The sequence below is a fragment of the Dromaius novaehollandiae genome, chromosome 22 (genome assembly GCF_036370855.1).
Source record: "Dromaius novaehollandiae isolate bDroNov1 chromosome 22, bDroNov1.hap1, whole genome shotgun sequence".
Lineage (NCBI taxonomy): Eukaryota > Metazoa > Chordata > Aves > Casuariiformes > Dromaiidae > Dromaius > Dromaius novaehollandiae.
In genome coordinates this window covers 11751282-11764866 of record NC_088119.1, presented here as the reverse complement: position 1 = coordinate 11764866, position 13585 = coordinate 11751282, and the positions used below count along the sequence as shown (strand labels likewise).

The 13585-nt window shown below is 41.6% G+C and overlaps 1 protein-coding gene across 3 annotated transcripts; it reads right to left on the bottom strand.

Annotated features, from left to right (window-relative positions):
- Positions 1–55: 55 nt before the first annotated feature.
- LOC112991234 (G protein-activated inward rectifier potassium channel 1-like) lies at positions 56–13431 on the bottom strand. Of its 3 annotated transcripts, none has more exons than XM_026113580.2 (4): positions 13177–13431; positions 9211–10261; positions 4456–4672; positions 56–2545 (listed from the first exon to the last, which is right to left on the bottom strand). In XM_026113580.2, the coding sequence occupies exons 2-4, from the start codon at positions 9859–9861 to the stop codon at positions 1944–1946; spliced, it is 1470 nt and encodes a 489-aa protein (XP_025969365.1). In that variant the 5' UTR covers positions 9862–10261; positions 13177–13431; the 3' UTR covers positions 56–1943. The 3 variants fall into 3 exon arrangements, with proteins under 3 accessions (XP_025969365.1, XP_025969366.1, XP_025969367.1); XM_026113581.2 differs by having other exon boundaries at positions 13248–13431; XM_026113582.2 differs by having other exon boundaries at positions 13252–13431.
- Between the last annotated feature and the right edge of the window lie 154 nt (positions 13432–13585).

Below are 13585 nucleotides of genomic sequence, written 5' to 3'. Positions count from 1 at the left end.
TTTTGTATCCATCTGAAAGGCACGCTGAGTTTACTGACGCACAGGAATGCCGAGACCCAAGGTGGATGTAATTTTATTTTATATTAACGACTGTTCTGAAGAATAGGGAGAGTCATCATTCATCAAGACTTTAAAGTCATCTAAATATCCCATACTAGTACATTTTGTGTGTGACAAAAGTGAAGTACAGACTTCAATGTATGTATAATGTTGAAGTTTATATTCAGGAAAAGAAACGAGCAAACTCTAACCTGTCCAAAATACCAGTTTCACACTCTAGGCAAGAGATCAAAAGCAAGAAGGCATGTTCTTTGCCTGGCTTGGATAAATCACTTTACCTGTTTCAGTTATGAAGGCATGCATTGCTTTTTGACATGCCTACAGCAACCCCTTTTAATTTGACTGAATTCTATCATGTAACAAGAGCAGAATTTGATACTTCTATTGTGGAATGCTCTGCTAATAATAAGCTCCCAATATTCTGAGCTACTGAACAACATATTTTACAAAATAGCAAGTTCTGACTATGCTTACTTACTACCGATCCAAAAAAGAAAACACTTTCACAGATTAAGATGGACAGCAGAATACTACTGTAGAATTGTGATTATTATGAAGTATGGCACCACAGGAAAGCTAAGAAAGCCCAAGTCTAGTTCTCATCATTTCCTGATGCTCAGTATGGCAAAACATCATTTCAGTTAGGCAACATTAAAAAAGAAAACTGAAAAGAGCATTTGCCCTCTTGTTCAGGCCAGTCACTTAGAGAAATCTGTAAGAGACTTTAGGAATACTATGTTGTCTTTTCTTTCAGTATCTGAAAATATTCATGTTTATACAGAGTTCTAACCTGAAATGAATTGTATTATATTACAAATTTCAAATCTAAAAAATGACTGAGAATCATATGTATGCAGGGAAGGCAAATGTAACAAAAACAAATGTGCAACATCAAAGACCCTTACTATCCATTAGTAAAACTCCTGAGCTGCGTGTGTGTGTGTGTGTGTGTGTGTGTGTGTGTGTGTGTGTGTGTGTGTGTAAAACTGTTCATTCATGTAATGACTGAAAATTATCTAGTGCCTTGCTTTTATTTACTTACTAGGAGTGTCCAAACTAGTATTTTATGAAGTTGACATATGAAACATACCACTAATTTGAGATGTCTACATCTGAGCTACTCACCTCATGTTCCCTTCAAACTGAGTGGTGATACAGTTAAAATTCAACTGCATTTAGGGCATGAGCCATCTGATCCAAAGCTGAGGTCTAATTTCGGAGAGGATAGATGCTCCTCCTGTTTACAAGCACTTATACATGAGTCAAACCACACAAATGGCTACTGCAAGCTGCTCCCTGAACTTGAACGACAATGACCAAGACTCTGGGAGGGTGGAGTTGGCATGCCGCAGTTGCTGAGAAAGGAGGATGCGTACCATTAGCCTGCGAAGGAAGGCTGCCCTTCTAGCAGGGTCATGAAGAAAAAAACGGACTACAATAGTGCAGCATCGCAGATTCTTTCTGCGTTCTTGTGTTCTGTGCGTCACACATAGCCCAAGATCTGAGCAGCACAAAATTGTGTTTTAGCTGGTTTTACACCTTTTTTTTTTCTTTTTTGCCTAATCTCTGAACATTTCACTCTGCAACCAAGGATCTGGTCCTTGCTTCATTCGAAAGCATCTACATATATGGAAGACAATGTTGATTTATCATGAGCATGCCAATAAACATCATTAGGCCAGCAACTCTTTGGCACAACAGTCTAAACTTACGGTCCTTCAAACTCCTAACACACTACCTAAATTGCATCTGTACAGAACAATTATACAAAAACTAATTCTCAAAAAGTAGCAAAAACAAATTATTACATTAGTATAAGACAACTCTTTAGGTCAGCAGTCTTGAATGCAGTTTATCAGCACCAACTCCCGTTGCTTCTGCTCTTAAGAGAGGTGATCAGAGTTCATTTTTCGAAGTTTGGCAGGCAAATTATCTTCCAACTTCATCTCTGGAGCGCACATACTTGGAGGCTTCCTTTGGAACTCAAGATGTGTGGTAGACAGAGTCAAAGACTCAGCACTGATTTTTAAGGCTTTCAATTGTATCTCTTCGTCACAATCTTCGCTGTTGGAGATGGGACGGACTTGTTGAATTTTCAAGAGATCTCCGGTGCTGCAGGTCTTCTCTACATTGCTGGAGCTCATTCTCAAGGCCTTTCTTGGAAGGTCATCCTTTCTTGAGCTAATCTTCTGAAGTTTACTAGGAAGCTTGTTTTTCTCGCCTGCAATATCAATGCAGTCAAGTGAGAAAAACTGTTCTCTTCTGCTTTTGTTGTTACTGATAGGACTATTCAGAAGAGATGACAGACAGAGGTTTTCTTCTTGTTCTTTAACGCTGTAAGGAGGAGTGGGGACTTCAAACGTAGCGTGAAACTGAGAGTAATCGACACGGAAAAAGCCATCTTCCAGGGACATTACCGGGAGGAACCTGTGACCCCAAAGAACTTCATCTTCTGTATACGATGTCCTAGCTTGACATGTCATTCCTACAAAAAGAGAGCGATAACAGCACTGACATTGTAACATGAGCAACTAGACCAGCATACAGAACAAAAAATACAATGTAAGATCAATCCTATTCTGCAAGCTAACAAACTTATGGATTATAAAATGGAGCTATGTTCCTAGCCAATCTTCCAGTAGTCAACAGAGTGCCTCTGACTGACTAGTTTTTTTTTACACAAATATTGGATTAAATATTGCAGGTTCACACCAAGCAATGCTTTTTGAACAAAGCAAAACATAAAATGAAGACAATAATCTCTCACAAGCAACAATAGTCTTACACTTTATGGGTAATAGTGTTTCTTGGAAGTCACGTTGGCAGAAAAAAAAACAATGCTTGGCAGAGGCTTAAATGAAAACAGAACTCTCAGCAAAGATCAGGAGTGGGGGGAACTAGACATAAATGAAAAACTCATGTTGTATTCCTTCTATATGCCAGGCTACTTTTTCTCTAAATAACAAACATTCCAAAATGAAAGCTGTGCAGAAACACCGCAACCATCTTCCATTCTAAGGCATATATACACCACTATAAAGATTGTAGAAGAATTTGTTCCGCTTAGCACAAATATACACCATTGGCAGTATTTACATGTGTGGACTGACCATTGACGGCTCAAATGTATTCTAAACAAGCCAACAAATCTACTACAATCTCAGCACAGATGTGTTGATGATAGTTAATACAAATATTCCAAGAGAGTAGAACTTTAAGACTTCCTGTCATCGTATTCTTCAGGGGCAGAGTTAGCAGTCAGTAACCCAAAACTCTGATTTACACACAATTAGTTAATTACTCTTACATCCTGTCTCAGACAGTAGGTGTGATATGCTTCCCATGGAGACTCAGTTAGGTAATTACATTAAGCGTAGTTATTAAGCTGTAGGTTTTTTTTAAGATGTATGGTTCAATGATGGGATGAGAAGAGGCTTCAGAGGCGCTCTGAAGACTGCCCCACCTGATGTGAAAGTGTGTTCTACCCCAGTGGACTGTTTCTTTGTTTAGGGCTCAGTCCAGCACCTAGATAGTAATCAGTCAGGTCCGTGTCCTGTCTGGCATGAGAGAATTGCACTTGGCTGTGCCCAAAGGGCACGATCGTTTCTAAGGCAGGAGTCAGGCAACTGATAATCTTGTTGAAAGAAGGATGAAAATGCCCCTTGATGAATCAAAGTTTAACAAATCCTCAGAAGAGGGGAGAGGAAGATCAGAATGTCAATGAACCCACTGAATCATTTGGTCTCTAACAGTACTCATGAATTCTCAGTGCAGAGCTTCTTATGTGACCATAACGTACGGTCATGGGATCTGTAGAACAATTAAGTCCTCAAAATACAAAGCCACAAAGTAAGCTGACATCTGGACAATGCCGTGTCAGAAATTCTTTTCAAAGAAACCAAAGTTAAAGAAGAAAAAAAAAATGCCCTGGCAATACCTGCCTGGTCCCTTCACTTGTTCCTATAATCTTTGCAACTGTGTGGTCTGCATCTAGACTATATAACTGCATTTGTTATTTTGCATTAATTTTAATGCAAACTAGGCTCACGATGATTTTGCAGCATTGGCAAATACTAAGGCTTTACTTTCTTTTGCAATGGTTGTCCTTAAAACTGAAGAAGAAGTGTGCTGCACTGTTCTACAGGCCATACTCAAAGACTGGCAGGGTGCATCTCTTCTCGGATATACTGGCCATTTTGGGCATCAGCAATGCAGAGCCCTATGGGAAAGGGAGATCTTCTGCTGGCTGGTAGAGGCCACTGACGCTCTGTAGCATATGGAAGGATATTCTGGAGCATTCAGGAACCTGCAGGGAGTAACAACTGCCTTGCTATAAATATCAGGATTTAAGACAAAGAGTAAAAACTAGAGCATGCGTATTATTCTAAATCTTACCTGTAGTCTCAACGATTCCTTCAAGGATGACAACTATTTCAAACTGCTCACTTCTTAATGATCTTTGTGAGAGACAAAAAAAGGGGCTCTTTGAGTTAATTTCATGACAGATGGTTAATGGGGAAACTAAAAACAGCTGGTCAGCTCCAGTTCCAAATCCGACATCCAGTTCACACTGGTCTAGCGGCAGAAATTCTCCCTCTGGTGTCTGTCGGGACTAAAGATAAAAAGATGGTTCAGTGATCACCACGGGAAGCAAAACAGGAGAAGCAATGCAGTCAAAAGCAAAACAGGAGAAGCAATGCAATCAGATCTGAACATGCCTATTTCATGACATTGTTATCTACATATTAGGTCTGGGGTCATCATATAAGTAATGCCGAATATTACAAAGCTACTATATATGACCAGTTTGGACATTTCTTACCATGCCACTAGACTTCATCATAACCTACAAACTTCATTATGATATGTACCAATTTTACAAATCACTGACAAAAATATCAGGTACCATATGCCTTATAACAGATACGCACTATGAACGTCTTGCTGCAAAAGTTCCCATTAATGTCTATATCTCAAAATGTACAAAGCAGGCACCATTGTCTGAATTCATGTTATATTACTTTTATACATTACTCTTCTTTTGTTTGTCATACGCTGTCCTGTATTAACTCAAAGGACTTAAAGGTAAGCATCACAGTAATTGTAAAGTATGTCTGATAAGTCTTATTTCCATAAAACCATCTAAACTGATATCAAATATGCTATCACCTCTTGCCAGTTAGCATGCGCCACCTGTTTTATGATATTTCTCATGATCGTTATTAGGCTAGGTGCCCCATTTTTATTCAGGTCATTTTACTGATCAATTAAAAATATTGATATGTTAGGTTTTTTTTCCTGGTCCCCCAAAGTTTCCCTAGTATTCAAAGTATAACTAAAAATGCACGTCAACTGGCCAGACAGCTCCTCAGCTAATTGCTTTAAAGGTCTCTGGTGGAAATAACCTGTTAATATTAAAGATTTGCAGAGCCTATCTAAAATCTTTTCTGCTTATTGCTTGATTAGAAAGCATGTAACTCTCTGTGAAGAAGCTGATTTATTGATTATAAATAGTAAGTTATTACATAGTTACTAAACAGTTCTACCTGTGTGCACTAGTACTGACAAATGTATTGGCTTCATTGCTTGGAAACTCCATTCATTAACCTTAGGAAACAATCTGAGCTTGTTTTCTGAGTGAGGTCCTAGCCTGGTGAAGTCAGCAGCTTTGCTGTTGACATAGACCAGACTGGTATTCTATCTTTTAAAAAAATCCTTAAGCAACTAGCATGCTTTCAAATTGTCTCTCCGCTTGTATCTTAAAAATTCTGGAATATTCAACTGCCTGGTATTTACTGGTGATTACATAACCAGTTTGGTAGCTGTTAGGGCACAGCCGCTTTATGAAATAAAATGCACTGTTTTAATTATGTGCTATGTGTCTGTTTTTCAGCTGAGAAAAATGTATTTTTCCTATCTAACCAACCAAGTTCTCCCTTAGACAAGACTCAGTTTCCCCACTACTGATGAGGCCAGGGAGAGTGTTAGCTGACTGCTTGTAAAACTATTCTCACAGAATCTTTGTGCTTTGAAAGATAAAAGACTTACAGCACTGCAAAATAAAAGCAATCAAAACCACTATTACATAGCAATCATGACAGTGCCCATTACATGCAAAGGTTTAATCAAACTACTGCAAAACATCCCTTCTCTTTTCCTGAGGGAACTTGTTGAACTAGCTGCACACTATGTCACTGCTTTTGTTGCCTGGCTACTGTTCTTTCAGTGGGTGCATAGATCAGCTGGCAATATGTGATCTTTGCTCCAAGGTAACAATGCTCAGTGTGAGCTGTATGAACCCACATTCAAACCTTAAATTTTTCCAAACTCATCAAAAACAATTACATGGCCAAAGATATGCATGTTTGCACAAAGATATGCATGTTTGCACAAAGATATGCATGTTTGCACAAAGATATGCATGTTTGCACAAATCACTGTCTGAAAGACTTCAGAACTCTTTGTCTACAAGCCCCTTTTCTCTTTGCAGGGGTCTTCTACCAAATGCATTCAATGGTAAACAAATCCAAAGAGGATGATTAGAGATAACAGGTAATCTGAGAGAAAGCAAAAAGCTGTTCGAGGTATTCAGCAGCATCTATATACGGGGCTGATTTATGTAGGGCACAAAGAATTTTAAAAAGAAATATATTTCTTAAGTAAAAATGCTGCACCCTGCACCCAAATGAAGGTAATTCAAATAGCGATAAGCTGTTAAGACTCCTAGCCAGAAAGTTTCGTTGCATATAGTTTTACTCAAAGGAGCACAGAAAGTCAGCGGAAGGCACAGGACTACAAACTGTCAGAAGTGTGTTTGGAAGAACATTAGTGATTCTATATTTTGACATCCCACATAGCACAAGCCAGATAACTTTCACAGATTAATACATGTTTGAACAAAGGCATAATTATTTAGAAACGCTTCAGCTTTCATTTTTAATGTGGCCAGAGATGGAGAATTCAAAGGTGTAGAAGAGTTGCTCCAAAGGTTAGTTGCCTTGCAGCTAAGAAAAAAAAAAAAAACAAAAAACAAAAAACCCAACTCCCTAGGTGTCTGGATTTTTCCATCTTCAGCTTCTTGCCCCTGGATCTTTATCTCTTATTACTTGATTGAAGAGCTAAATCAATTACTACATTTCCTAGTACATATAGGTAGAATATAATTGCATCATGCCTTAGCTTGTTTTTGTGTCTGGCTAAACATTTTATGCCCTTTGAGTCTTCACTCCTACCCTTTATTCATTCTTGGAGCTCTTTTCTAAATCCTGTTGTTCATGAACATCCTTCCTTAACTGGACACAGCTATAACTGCACTGGGACCTGGAACTGCACGTTTCCAGCAATGAGTTCCAACCAGCTTTTATCTGTTCTTTGCTCCAACAGTTTGCTTCTTCCTGCTTTGAGAGCACTCAGTGTAAATTGAAATGACTCAGGTTTCCGAAAAAGTTTCAGTTGAAACAAACATGCTTAGTCTTGCAACTCCATTCTCTAAACTCCTCACAATTCACTCCAAAAAGGGTCCCAGACTTCTCTGTGACATCACTACACCATGTTGGTATTCAGCCTCCAGACCAAAAAAGAGCCAACACTGTGTTGGCACCAATTTAATCTACCAAGTATCCTGGGGCATACATCACACTTTCAGTAAATGCCATTCAGACAGACTTAGACAGACTTTACAAAGGTAAATCCTCTGGGCTCCATTGGTCCCACTGAAACACTCTGTTCACTGCTAAATATGGCTCCTATCTCAAGTACAAAAATGTGATAAGACAGATTTCCTCACATTGCTTCACTGTGACAGAAGTAAAAAAAATCTAGCTATCTAATCAGGTGCAGAAGAAGTGTAGCAAGATCAGCTGTCAGCAGCACCGGACAAAGCACAACTCAGAGTACAAACAACAAAAAAGCAGGACTCACTACAGGGAAATGGTAAGTGAGTTACCTGACGTTCCCCATAGGATTACAGGACAGTCGGGCAGATCTGTCAACTGGCCTCATGTTTTCTGTGCCAGTCACCTCCATACCAGTGTTGTGTAGCAACAGGATTACTAGGAGACAGTGCATCAGGTTGTGTGTTCGTTGTTTTATTTCAGAAACAATTTACAGTGAATTACTAACATCGTAAAATCACAACTGTTACACTCCTCCTATTCCACTTTGATTTGCATTCCATCTTGGAGGATGGCCAGAATTAAATACTTTAGAGAAGGCTTTCTGATATTTTTTAATGGTTAGAGATCAACACAAATCACGGACCATTTGGCTTTCTGAATCTTACAAAAATTGCTCCATTATAGTTCAGGACAGTTTGTCTCCATATACATAACCAACCTCTTTTTGAATCCTAGTAGTGTATCCTCTTTAACTATTGATTTTTCTTGTCAAAGAATACCATCAAAATCAAGCCTTCTGCACAACAAACAAAAAACAGCCTTTTGTATTTACTGTTGGCCGGTCACCTACCACATCAGGCTTGCAAATTATTAAAATGGACCATTGCTCCAAAAAGAGAATTAGCATCCTCTTTTGGAGAATACAGTATATAGAACAGTTATGACACTCATGTATGATATTCGGAAATCAAAATCACTGCTGGCATTCAGCTTCTGATGCTCCCCATCAAGCACGCTCCTGTGACATGACATAGCTGCCTTCCTCCGAGCATGCCGCACACAGTATCTGCCTTCCATCCTATTCTTGCCCAATATATCTGTGCCTGCCAAACTTCACTGTCTCCTGAGGGTTTCTTTATTCCTTGGTTATGATTTCCTTTGATTTCCAGTTCTTCCTTGCATTCTGAATTCTGCTGAACATTGCCAGTGCTTAATAAACAGATATTAGTGACAATTAAAGAAAGGGCTTTTCCGCAAAAGCTTACAAAGGGTCCCTCTAAAATGCTGAAAGGCCCCTGGCAGGAACCATGAGGGAAGGAACCAAAAGTTAAAACTCCCCACGGACCTAGACCCAAGGGCAAGAAGGGGTCACGGTTGGCCTTTGTCCTCGGTGAGCACTAGGACCAACTCAGTATCACCACAAAACTGGTACGACTGATTTCTTATTCCCAACTACCACCTGCTAAGGGGCATGCAGTAGTGCACACACACACACACACACACCCCCGCGGCATTCCTGCATCCCAGGCCTCACCTTGATCAGCTTGCAACGGATCTGGGCAGACACCATGTGGCTGTTGCGGAGGTTGCCCACGCGGAACATGAGGCACAGCTTCCCATCCCGCTGCGAGACCACTGCGGCACGGCTGAACATGAGGGTCTCGGCTCGCTTCTTGGGCTGGGACATCTTGATGAACATGCAGCCGATGAGGAACGCGTCAACGATGGAGCCAAGCAGTGACTGGAAGAGGAAGAGCACAATGCCCTCAGGGCAGCGCTCAGTTATGTAGCGGTGCCCGTAGCCGATGGTGGCCTCGGTCTCGATGAAGAAGAGGAAGGCGGAGGGAAAGTTGTACACGTTGGCCACGCAGGGGCTGTAGGTCTCGTCGTGCACCCGGTGCAGGTCGCCTCGCAGGTAGGCGATGCCCCACCACATGGAGGCCATGACCAGCCAGGCCACCGTGTAGGTCAGCAGGAAGATGAGCAGGTTCCAGCGCCACTTCAGGTCCACCAGCGTGGTGAAGAGGTCGGAGAGATAGCGGCTGCTCTCGCCGCCCAGGTTTCCATGCTGCACGTTGCAGCGCCCGTTCTTGTCCACGAAGCGCTGCCGCTGCCTGCGGATGCCGCCATGGGCCAGGCCCACCGCCTGGTACTCATCCCCGAACTTCCTGCGCACCACTGACATGCTGCCGGGTGCCGAGCCCTTCTGCGGGTGCCGCGGGGCCCCACTGCCTGCGCGCAGTCTCACTGTAACACCCAGCTAGCGGTGTTCTGGCTGACGGAGATTAGAATAATAATGTGAGCAGCACTGAGTCATCCACTGGGAGCCGGTGTTGCCAGCAGCATCGAGGATTTTAAAAGGAACTCGTGAGATAGCTCAGCTCTAAAACAAAGGGATGCGAGCACACGAATCCTCAGCCCGCGTTTAAAATAAAATGAGTATTCCAAGTAAACAAGGTCCAGTCCATCAGAATTAGATCACAATCACTTCTACGACTCGTGCATTCCCTCTCACGGTTGAACTAGCAGAGAGGCTGTTCGAAAGGCAGTCCCCCAGAACCTGAAGCGATTTCAGTGCAGCTCTCCTGTTTTTGATGGACAGAAAGATCTGAGATCAGAAATGACAATTTCTAAATGCATCTGTGGCTGTAAGTGAGGCTCGGGTAGTGACATTTTTGGCCATGTTATTACTTTTAATGTTACTTTTCAAAAATCAGTGGTATTTGAAGTTAATTCACAGTTACATAAGAACATTATTTCTATTCAGATGAGTCATTTCAAAACCTTATTTTCAGCAAATCATTACAGAATTGTAGCCTGCATTCATTCAGTTACTGACGTTTTAAAAATTAGTTTGTAGTAACTGGTGACTGTTTTGCTTTAGTTCTAGAGTGGGAATTAAAGAAACTATTAGTCCGTCTGAAGTTTAATTTCAGTATTTTTACCATATACTAAAGCATAACCAATTATTTTTAAGATGTTCACACTGTCAGTCTTGACATCACTTCATTAGTACTTTCCAAGACAGTTCTACGCCTAGCTGCTAGAAGATGCTTTGTGATATATCTGGGGCCTATTTTCCAGACTTAGGTGGATCATAGCTTTCTTCCTTTTAATTTCTTCCCACATTTTCATGGTAAATACGGAAAGCAAGGATCAGGTGAACTAATCGACTTGAGATTAATTATACTCTTCAGTTAGAGAAATTTCATCAAAATATTTCCCTCTCCCCAAGTATCATCAGAAAAATATTATTTTCTGGTATTTCTTGCAAAAGACAGACTACAGTAGTGCAGTTAGAAAGAAGGCATCATCCAAGATGTTGATGAAGCTTTTTTTTTTTTAATAGTCCAATGGAAAACATTTTCATTCTCTCTTCAGGCATGTGCCATCTAGTTGAGCAATTTCTTGATCCTCAGAAGGGGGGAGACAACAGCAGAAGAAAGAGTTTATCTTCTGATTCTACATCAACTTTTAAAAGTACATATTGTGTCTTTTGGAGGGAGGTTTACTATCTAACACGCACTGAAGAGAAACTAGATTAGCTAGCTGTTCAGGACACAAAAATCCACGATTGGTAATTCCACACTCCTTCCTTTTTCTAGGTCGAGTGGATGATGCCAAGACTTATCACCAATTGATAGCTTTTGTCATGTGACATCACGCCAATCTATACTGTGCGATGCAGCAAGATGGAAAGAATACAGGGCTTGCATCAGGTTTTCATCCTGGCCGGTCCACTACTATACAGATATTGCAGCTTGGTGGCTGTGTGTAGTACCACAGTAACGTATTTACTGTGTTTTCTGCTCTGGAGCCAATTTAGACACTGCTAGCTCCAGTGTTCCTGCACTGCAATCCATTGCACAGTACATGCCCAATTTTTAAGGCCTTGTATCCCGGGGATACAAGAAATAACAATTTGTTTGATTTTTTTTCTTGGAACTGTAGCAGACTGGTAACATACTATTATCTGTTCATGTAATGATTAACCTATAGTTGAAGAAACCAACTGTTCCCATATGTATTTAGTAATACTGTTGTATTTGTAAAACCACATTGAGTAAATCCCTAAACCATCTGCAGTCAAGATCAAGTATTAGTAAAGAAGTATAACAGATCTGACAATTACTTGTCTAACAACTACTTGTCTAAAGAAACTATTCATGTATGCATTTTTACAAATGAAATGAAAATTCATACAACAATGATCAAAGCAGTCTGCTGGCAAGCTGCCAAGTACCTTTCTCTCTGTATTTTGATAAATTTTAAAAGTTATCCTATCCTTTTGCAATCACAGCAGTGAATTTATATCCCAAGACAAGGCAGATGGAAGCACTGATGTTTGTACCCTACCTTGAAAGAAAGATTTATTTTCTTTGACATTATTCTTTGTTCAGGTAAGCCTCAGGAGGATACCAGGAAACATTTCTATTTTGTCTTTAATTAATGCCATTTATCACAGCAGTGACATACAATTAATGAATAACTTTGGATAAATTAGCATTTAATTATATATTAAATGTTATAAAGCATAACATTATCTATCATTCATGCTTCGTAAATAACTTACTACTTCTTTCCAGAATAACATTGTGTGCTGCAGACTGGCCTTCATATACACATGTAAAAATATATTCAAGCAGGATGTTCTCGATCCTAAAAGCTTGACTGACCAAAGCGCCCACACTCCTGAAGTGTTACTTCTGCAGCTGGTAAGTGGCTAATATATTATTCTATCCCTACTCCTGAAGTCTGAAAGCAATCTCAAACTACAATTTGTGCCAGGTCTTGCAGGCAAATGTGGTATTTCATGGAGATTGGAAAGCCAATGGCCCTCTCGACTCCGACTAATCAACTTTGGGCATGAGACATGTCGGAGTGCCGGCAGATGGTGACTCTAAACCCTCCTTACAGGATTTACATCCTGGGACTTCCCTGCCTGTGTACCCACTGTGCAAGCCGCACACATGCACAAGCTTGTGTACAAGCCTCTCTTCACTTAATGGTAAACTGAATTCTCCAACACAAAAAAAGTGCTCAGGCCCTCACGTTAACCTTGCTCCCTCACATCTTAATTGCAGCAATTTTCTGAACGTAACTGAACTCTTTCCTCTGCTTTAGCTATTCTGCTTGTCTCTGCAACGTCACAGTAAGAGTGGTGGTGCAGTCATCAGGCTGCGGACATAACCTGGGTAAGTAGAAATCTATCTTTTACTTTAACTAACCGTTCACATCAGGGAAAAAACGTCTGAAGACCTAGAGAGAAGACTCTGCAAATGGAAACTCTGGTACCTGGCCTCTGCATCGCCCACAAATGCCAATTGTTCTGGTAACAAGTGCTACCTCTGCAGAGCCTGTCCCGGCAAACCCATCTTCTGACTCGCAGCTGTGATTTTCACCAACCCTCCCTGCGTGTCTCTCTACTGGCTGCCCACTTTTTACCACATCAAGTACAGCTCTTTGTTTTTACCTTTAAGGCCTAACACCAAATACCCACCAGCACAATTCATCCTCAAGTATTTTTTTGCACGCTCCAATGCCACGTCCCCTCCTCGTGGGATGAATTACCTACAAAAAATTCCAGAGAGCTGCTGCAATGTCCTGCTTCAAGTTCCTACGTGAAACGCCACCGCGCCCGGCAGCGGCTGGCCACGCTCACCATCCCCGACTCAGCTCCAGTGACTGCAGCAAAGGGGCCCTGGAGCCCGGGCGGCGCGGAGCGCGGCGGGGCGGGGCGGGGCGGCCCGGGCGGGCGCCCCCGAGGCCTCGCGAGCTTCCCGGGCCCCTCGCGACAACGCCGCGGCCCTGCGCCGCCGGCGGGGTGAAGCCCCGCGCCGGGGCCCGCAGGCACCAGGCTCGGCAGGGCGCTGCTGCCGCGGCTCTTGGCCGACGTTTCGCGGCACATC

Excerpts from the sequence above, each read along its gene's own strand:
- LOC112991234 (XM_026113580.2), bottom strand. The coding sequence starts at position 9,861 with ATGTCAGTGGTGCGCAGGAAGTTCGGGGATGAGTACCAGGCGGTGGGC. Across the intron at positions 4,673-9,210 it reads TCCGTTGCAAGCTGATCAAG|TCCCGACAGACACCAGAGGG; the intron begins GTGAGGCCTGGG and ends TTTTATCTTTAG. Across the intron at positions 2,546-4,455 it reads AGGAATCGTTGAGACTACAG|GAATGACATGTCAAGCTAGG; the intron begins GTAAGATTTAGA and ends CTCTTTTTGTAG.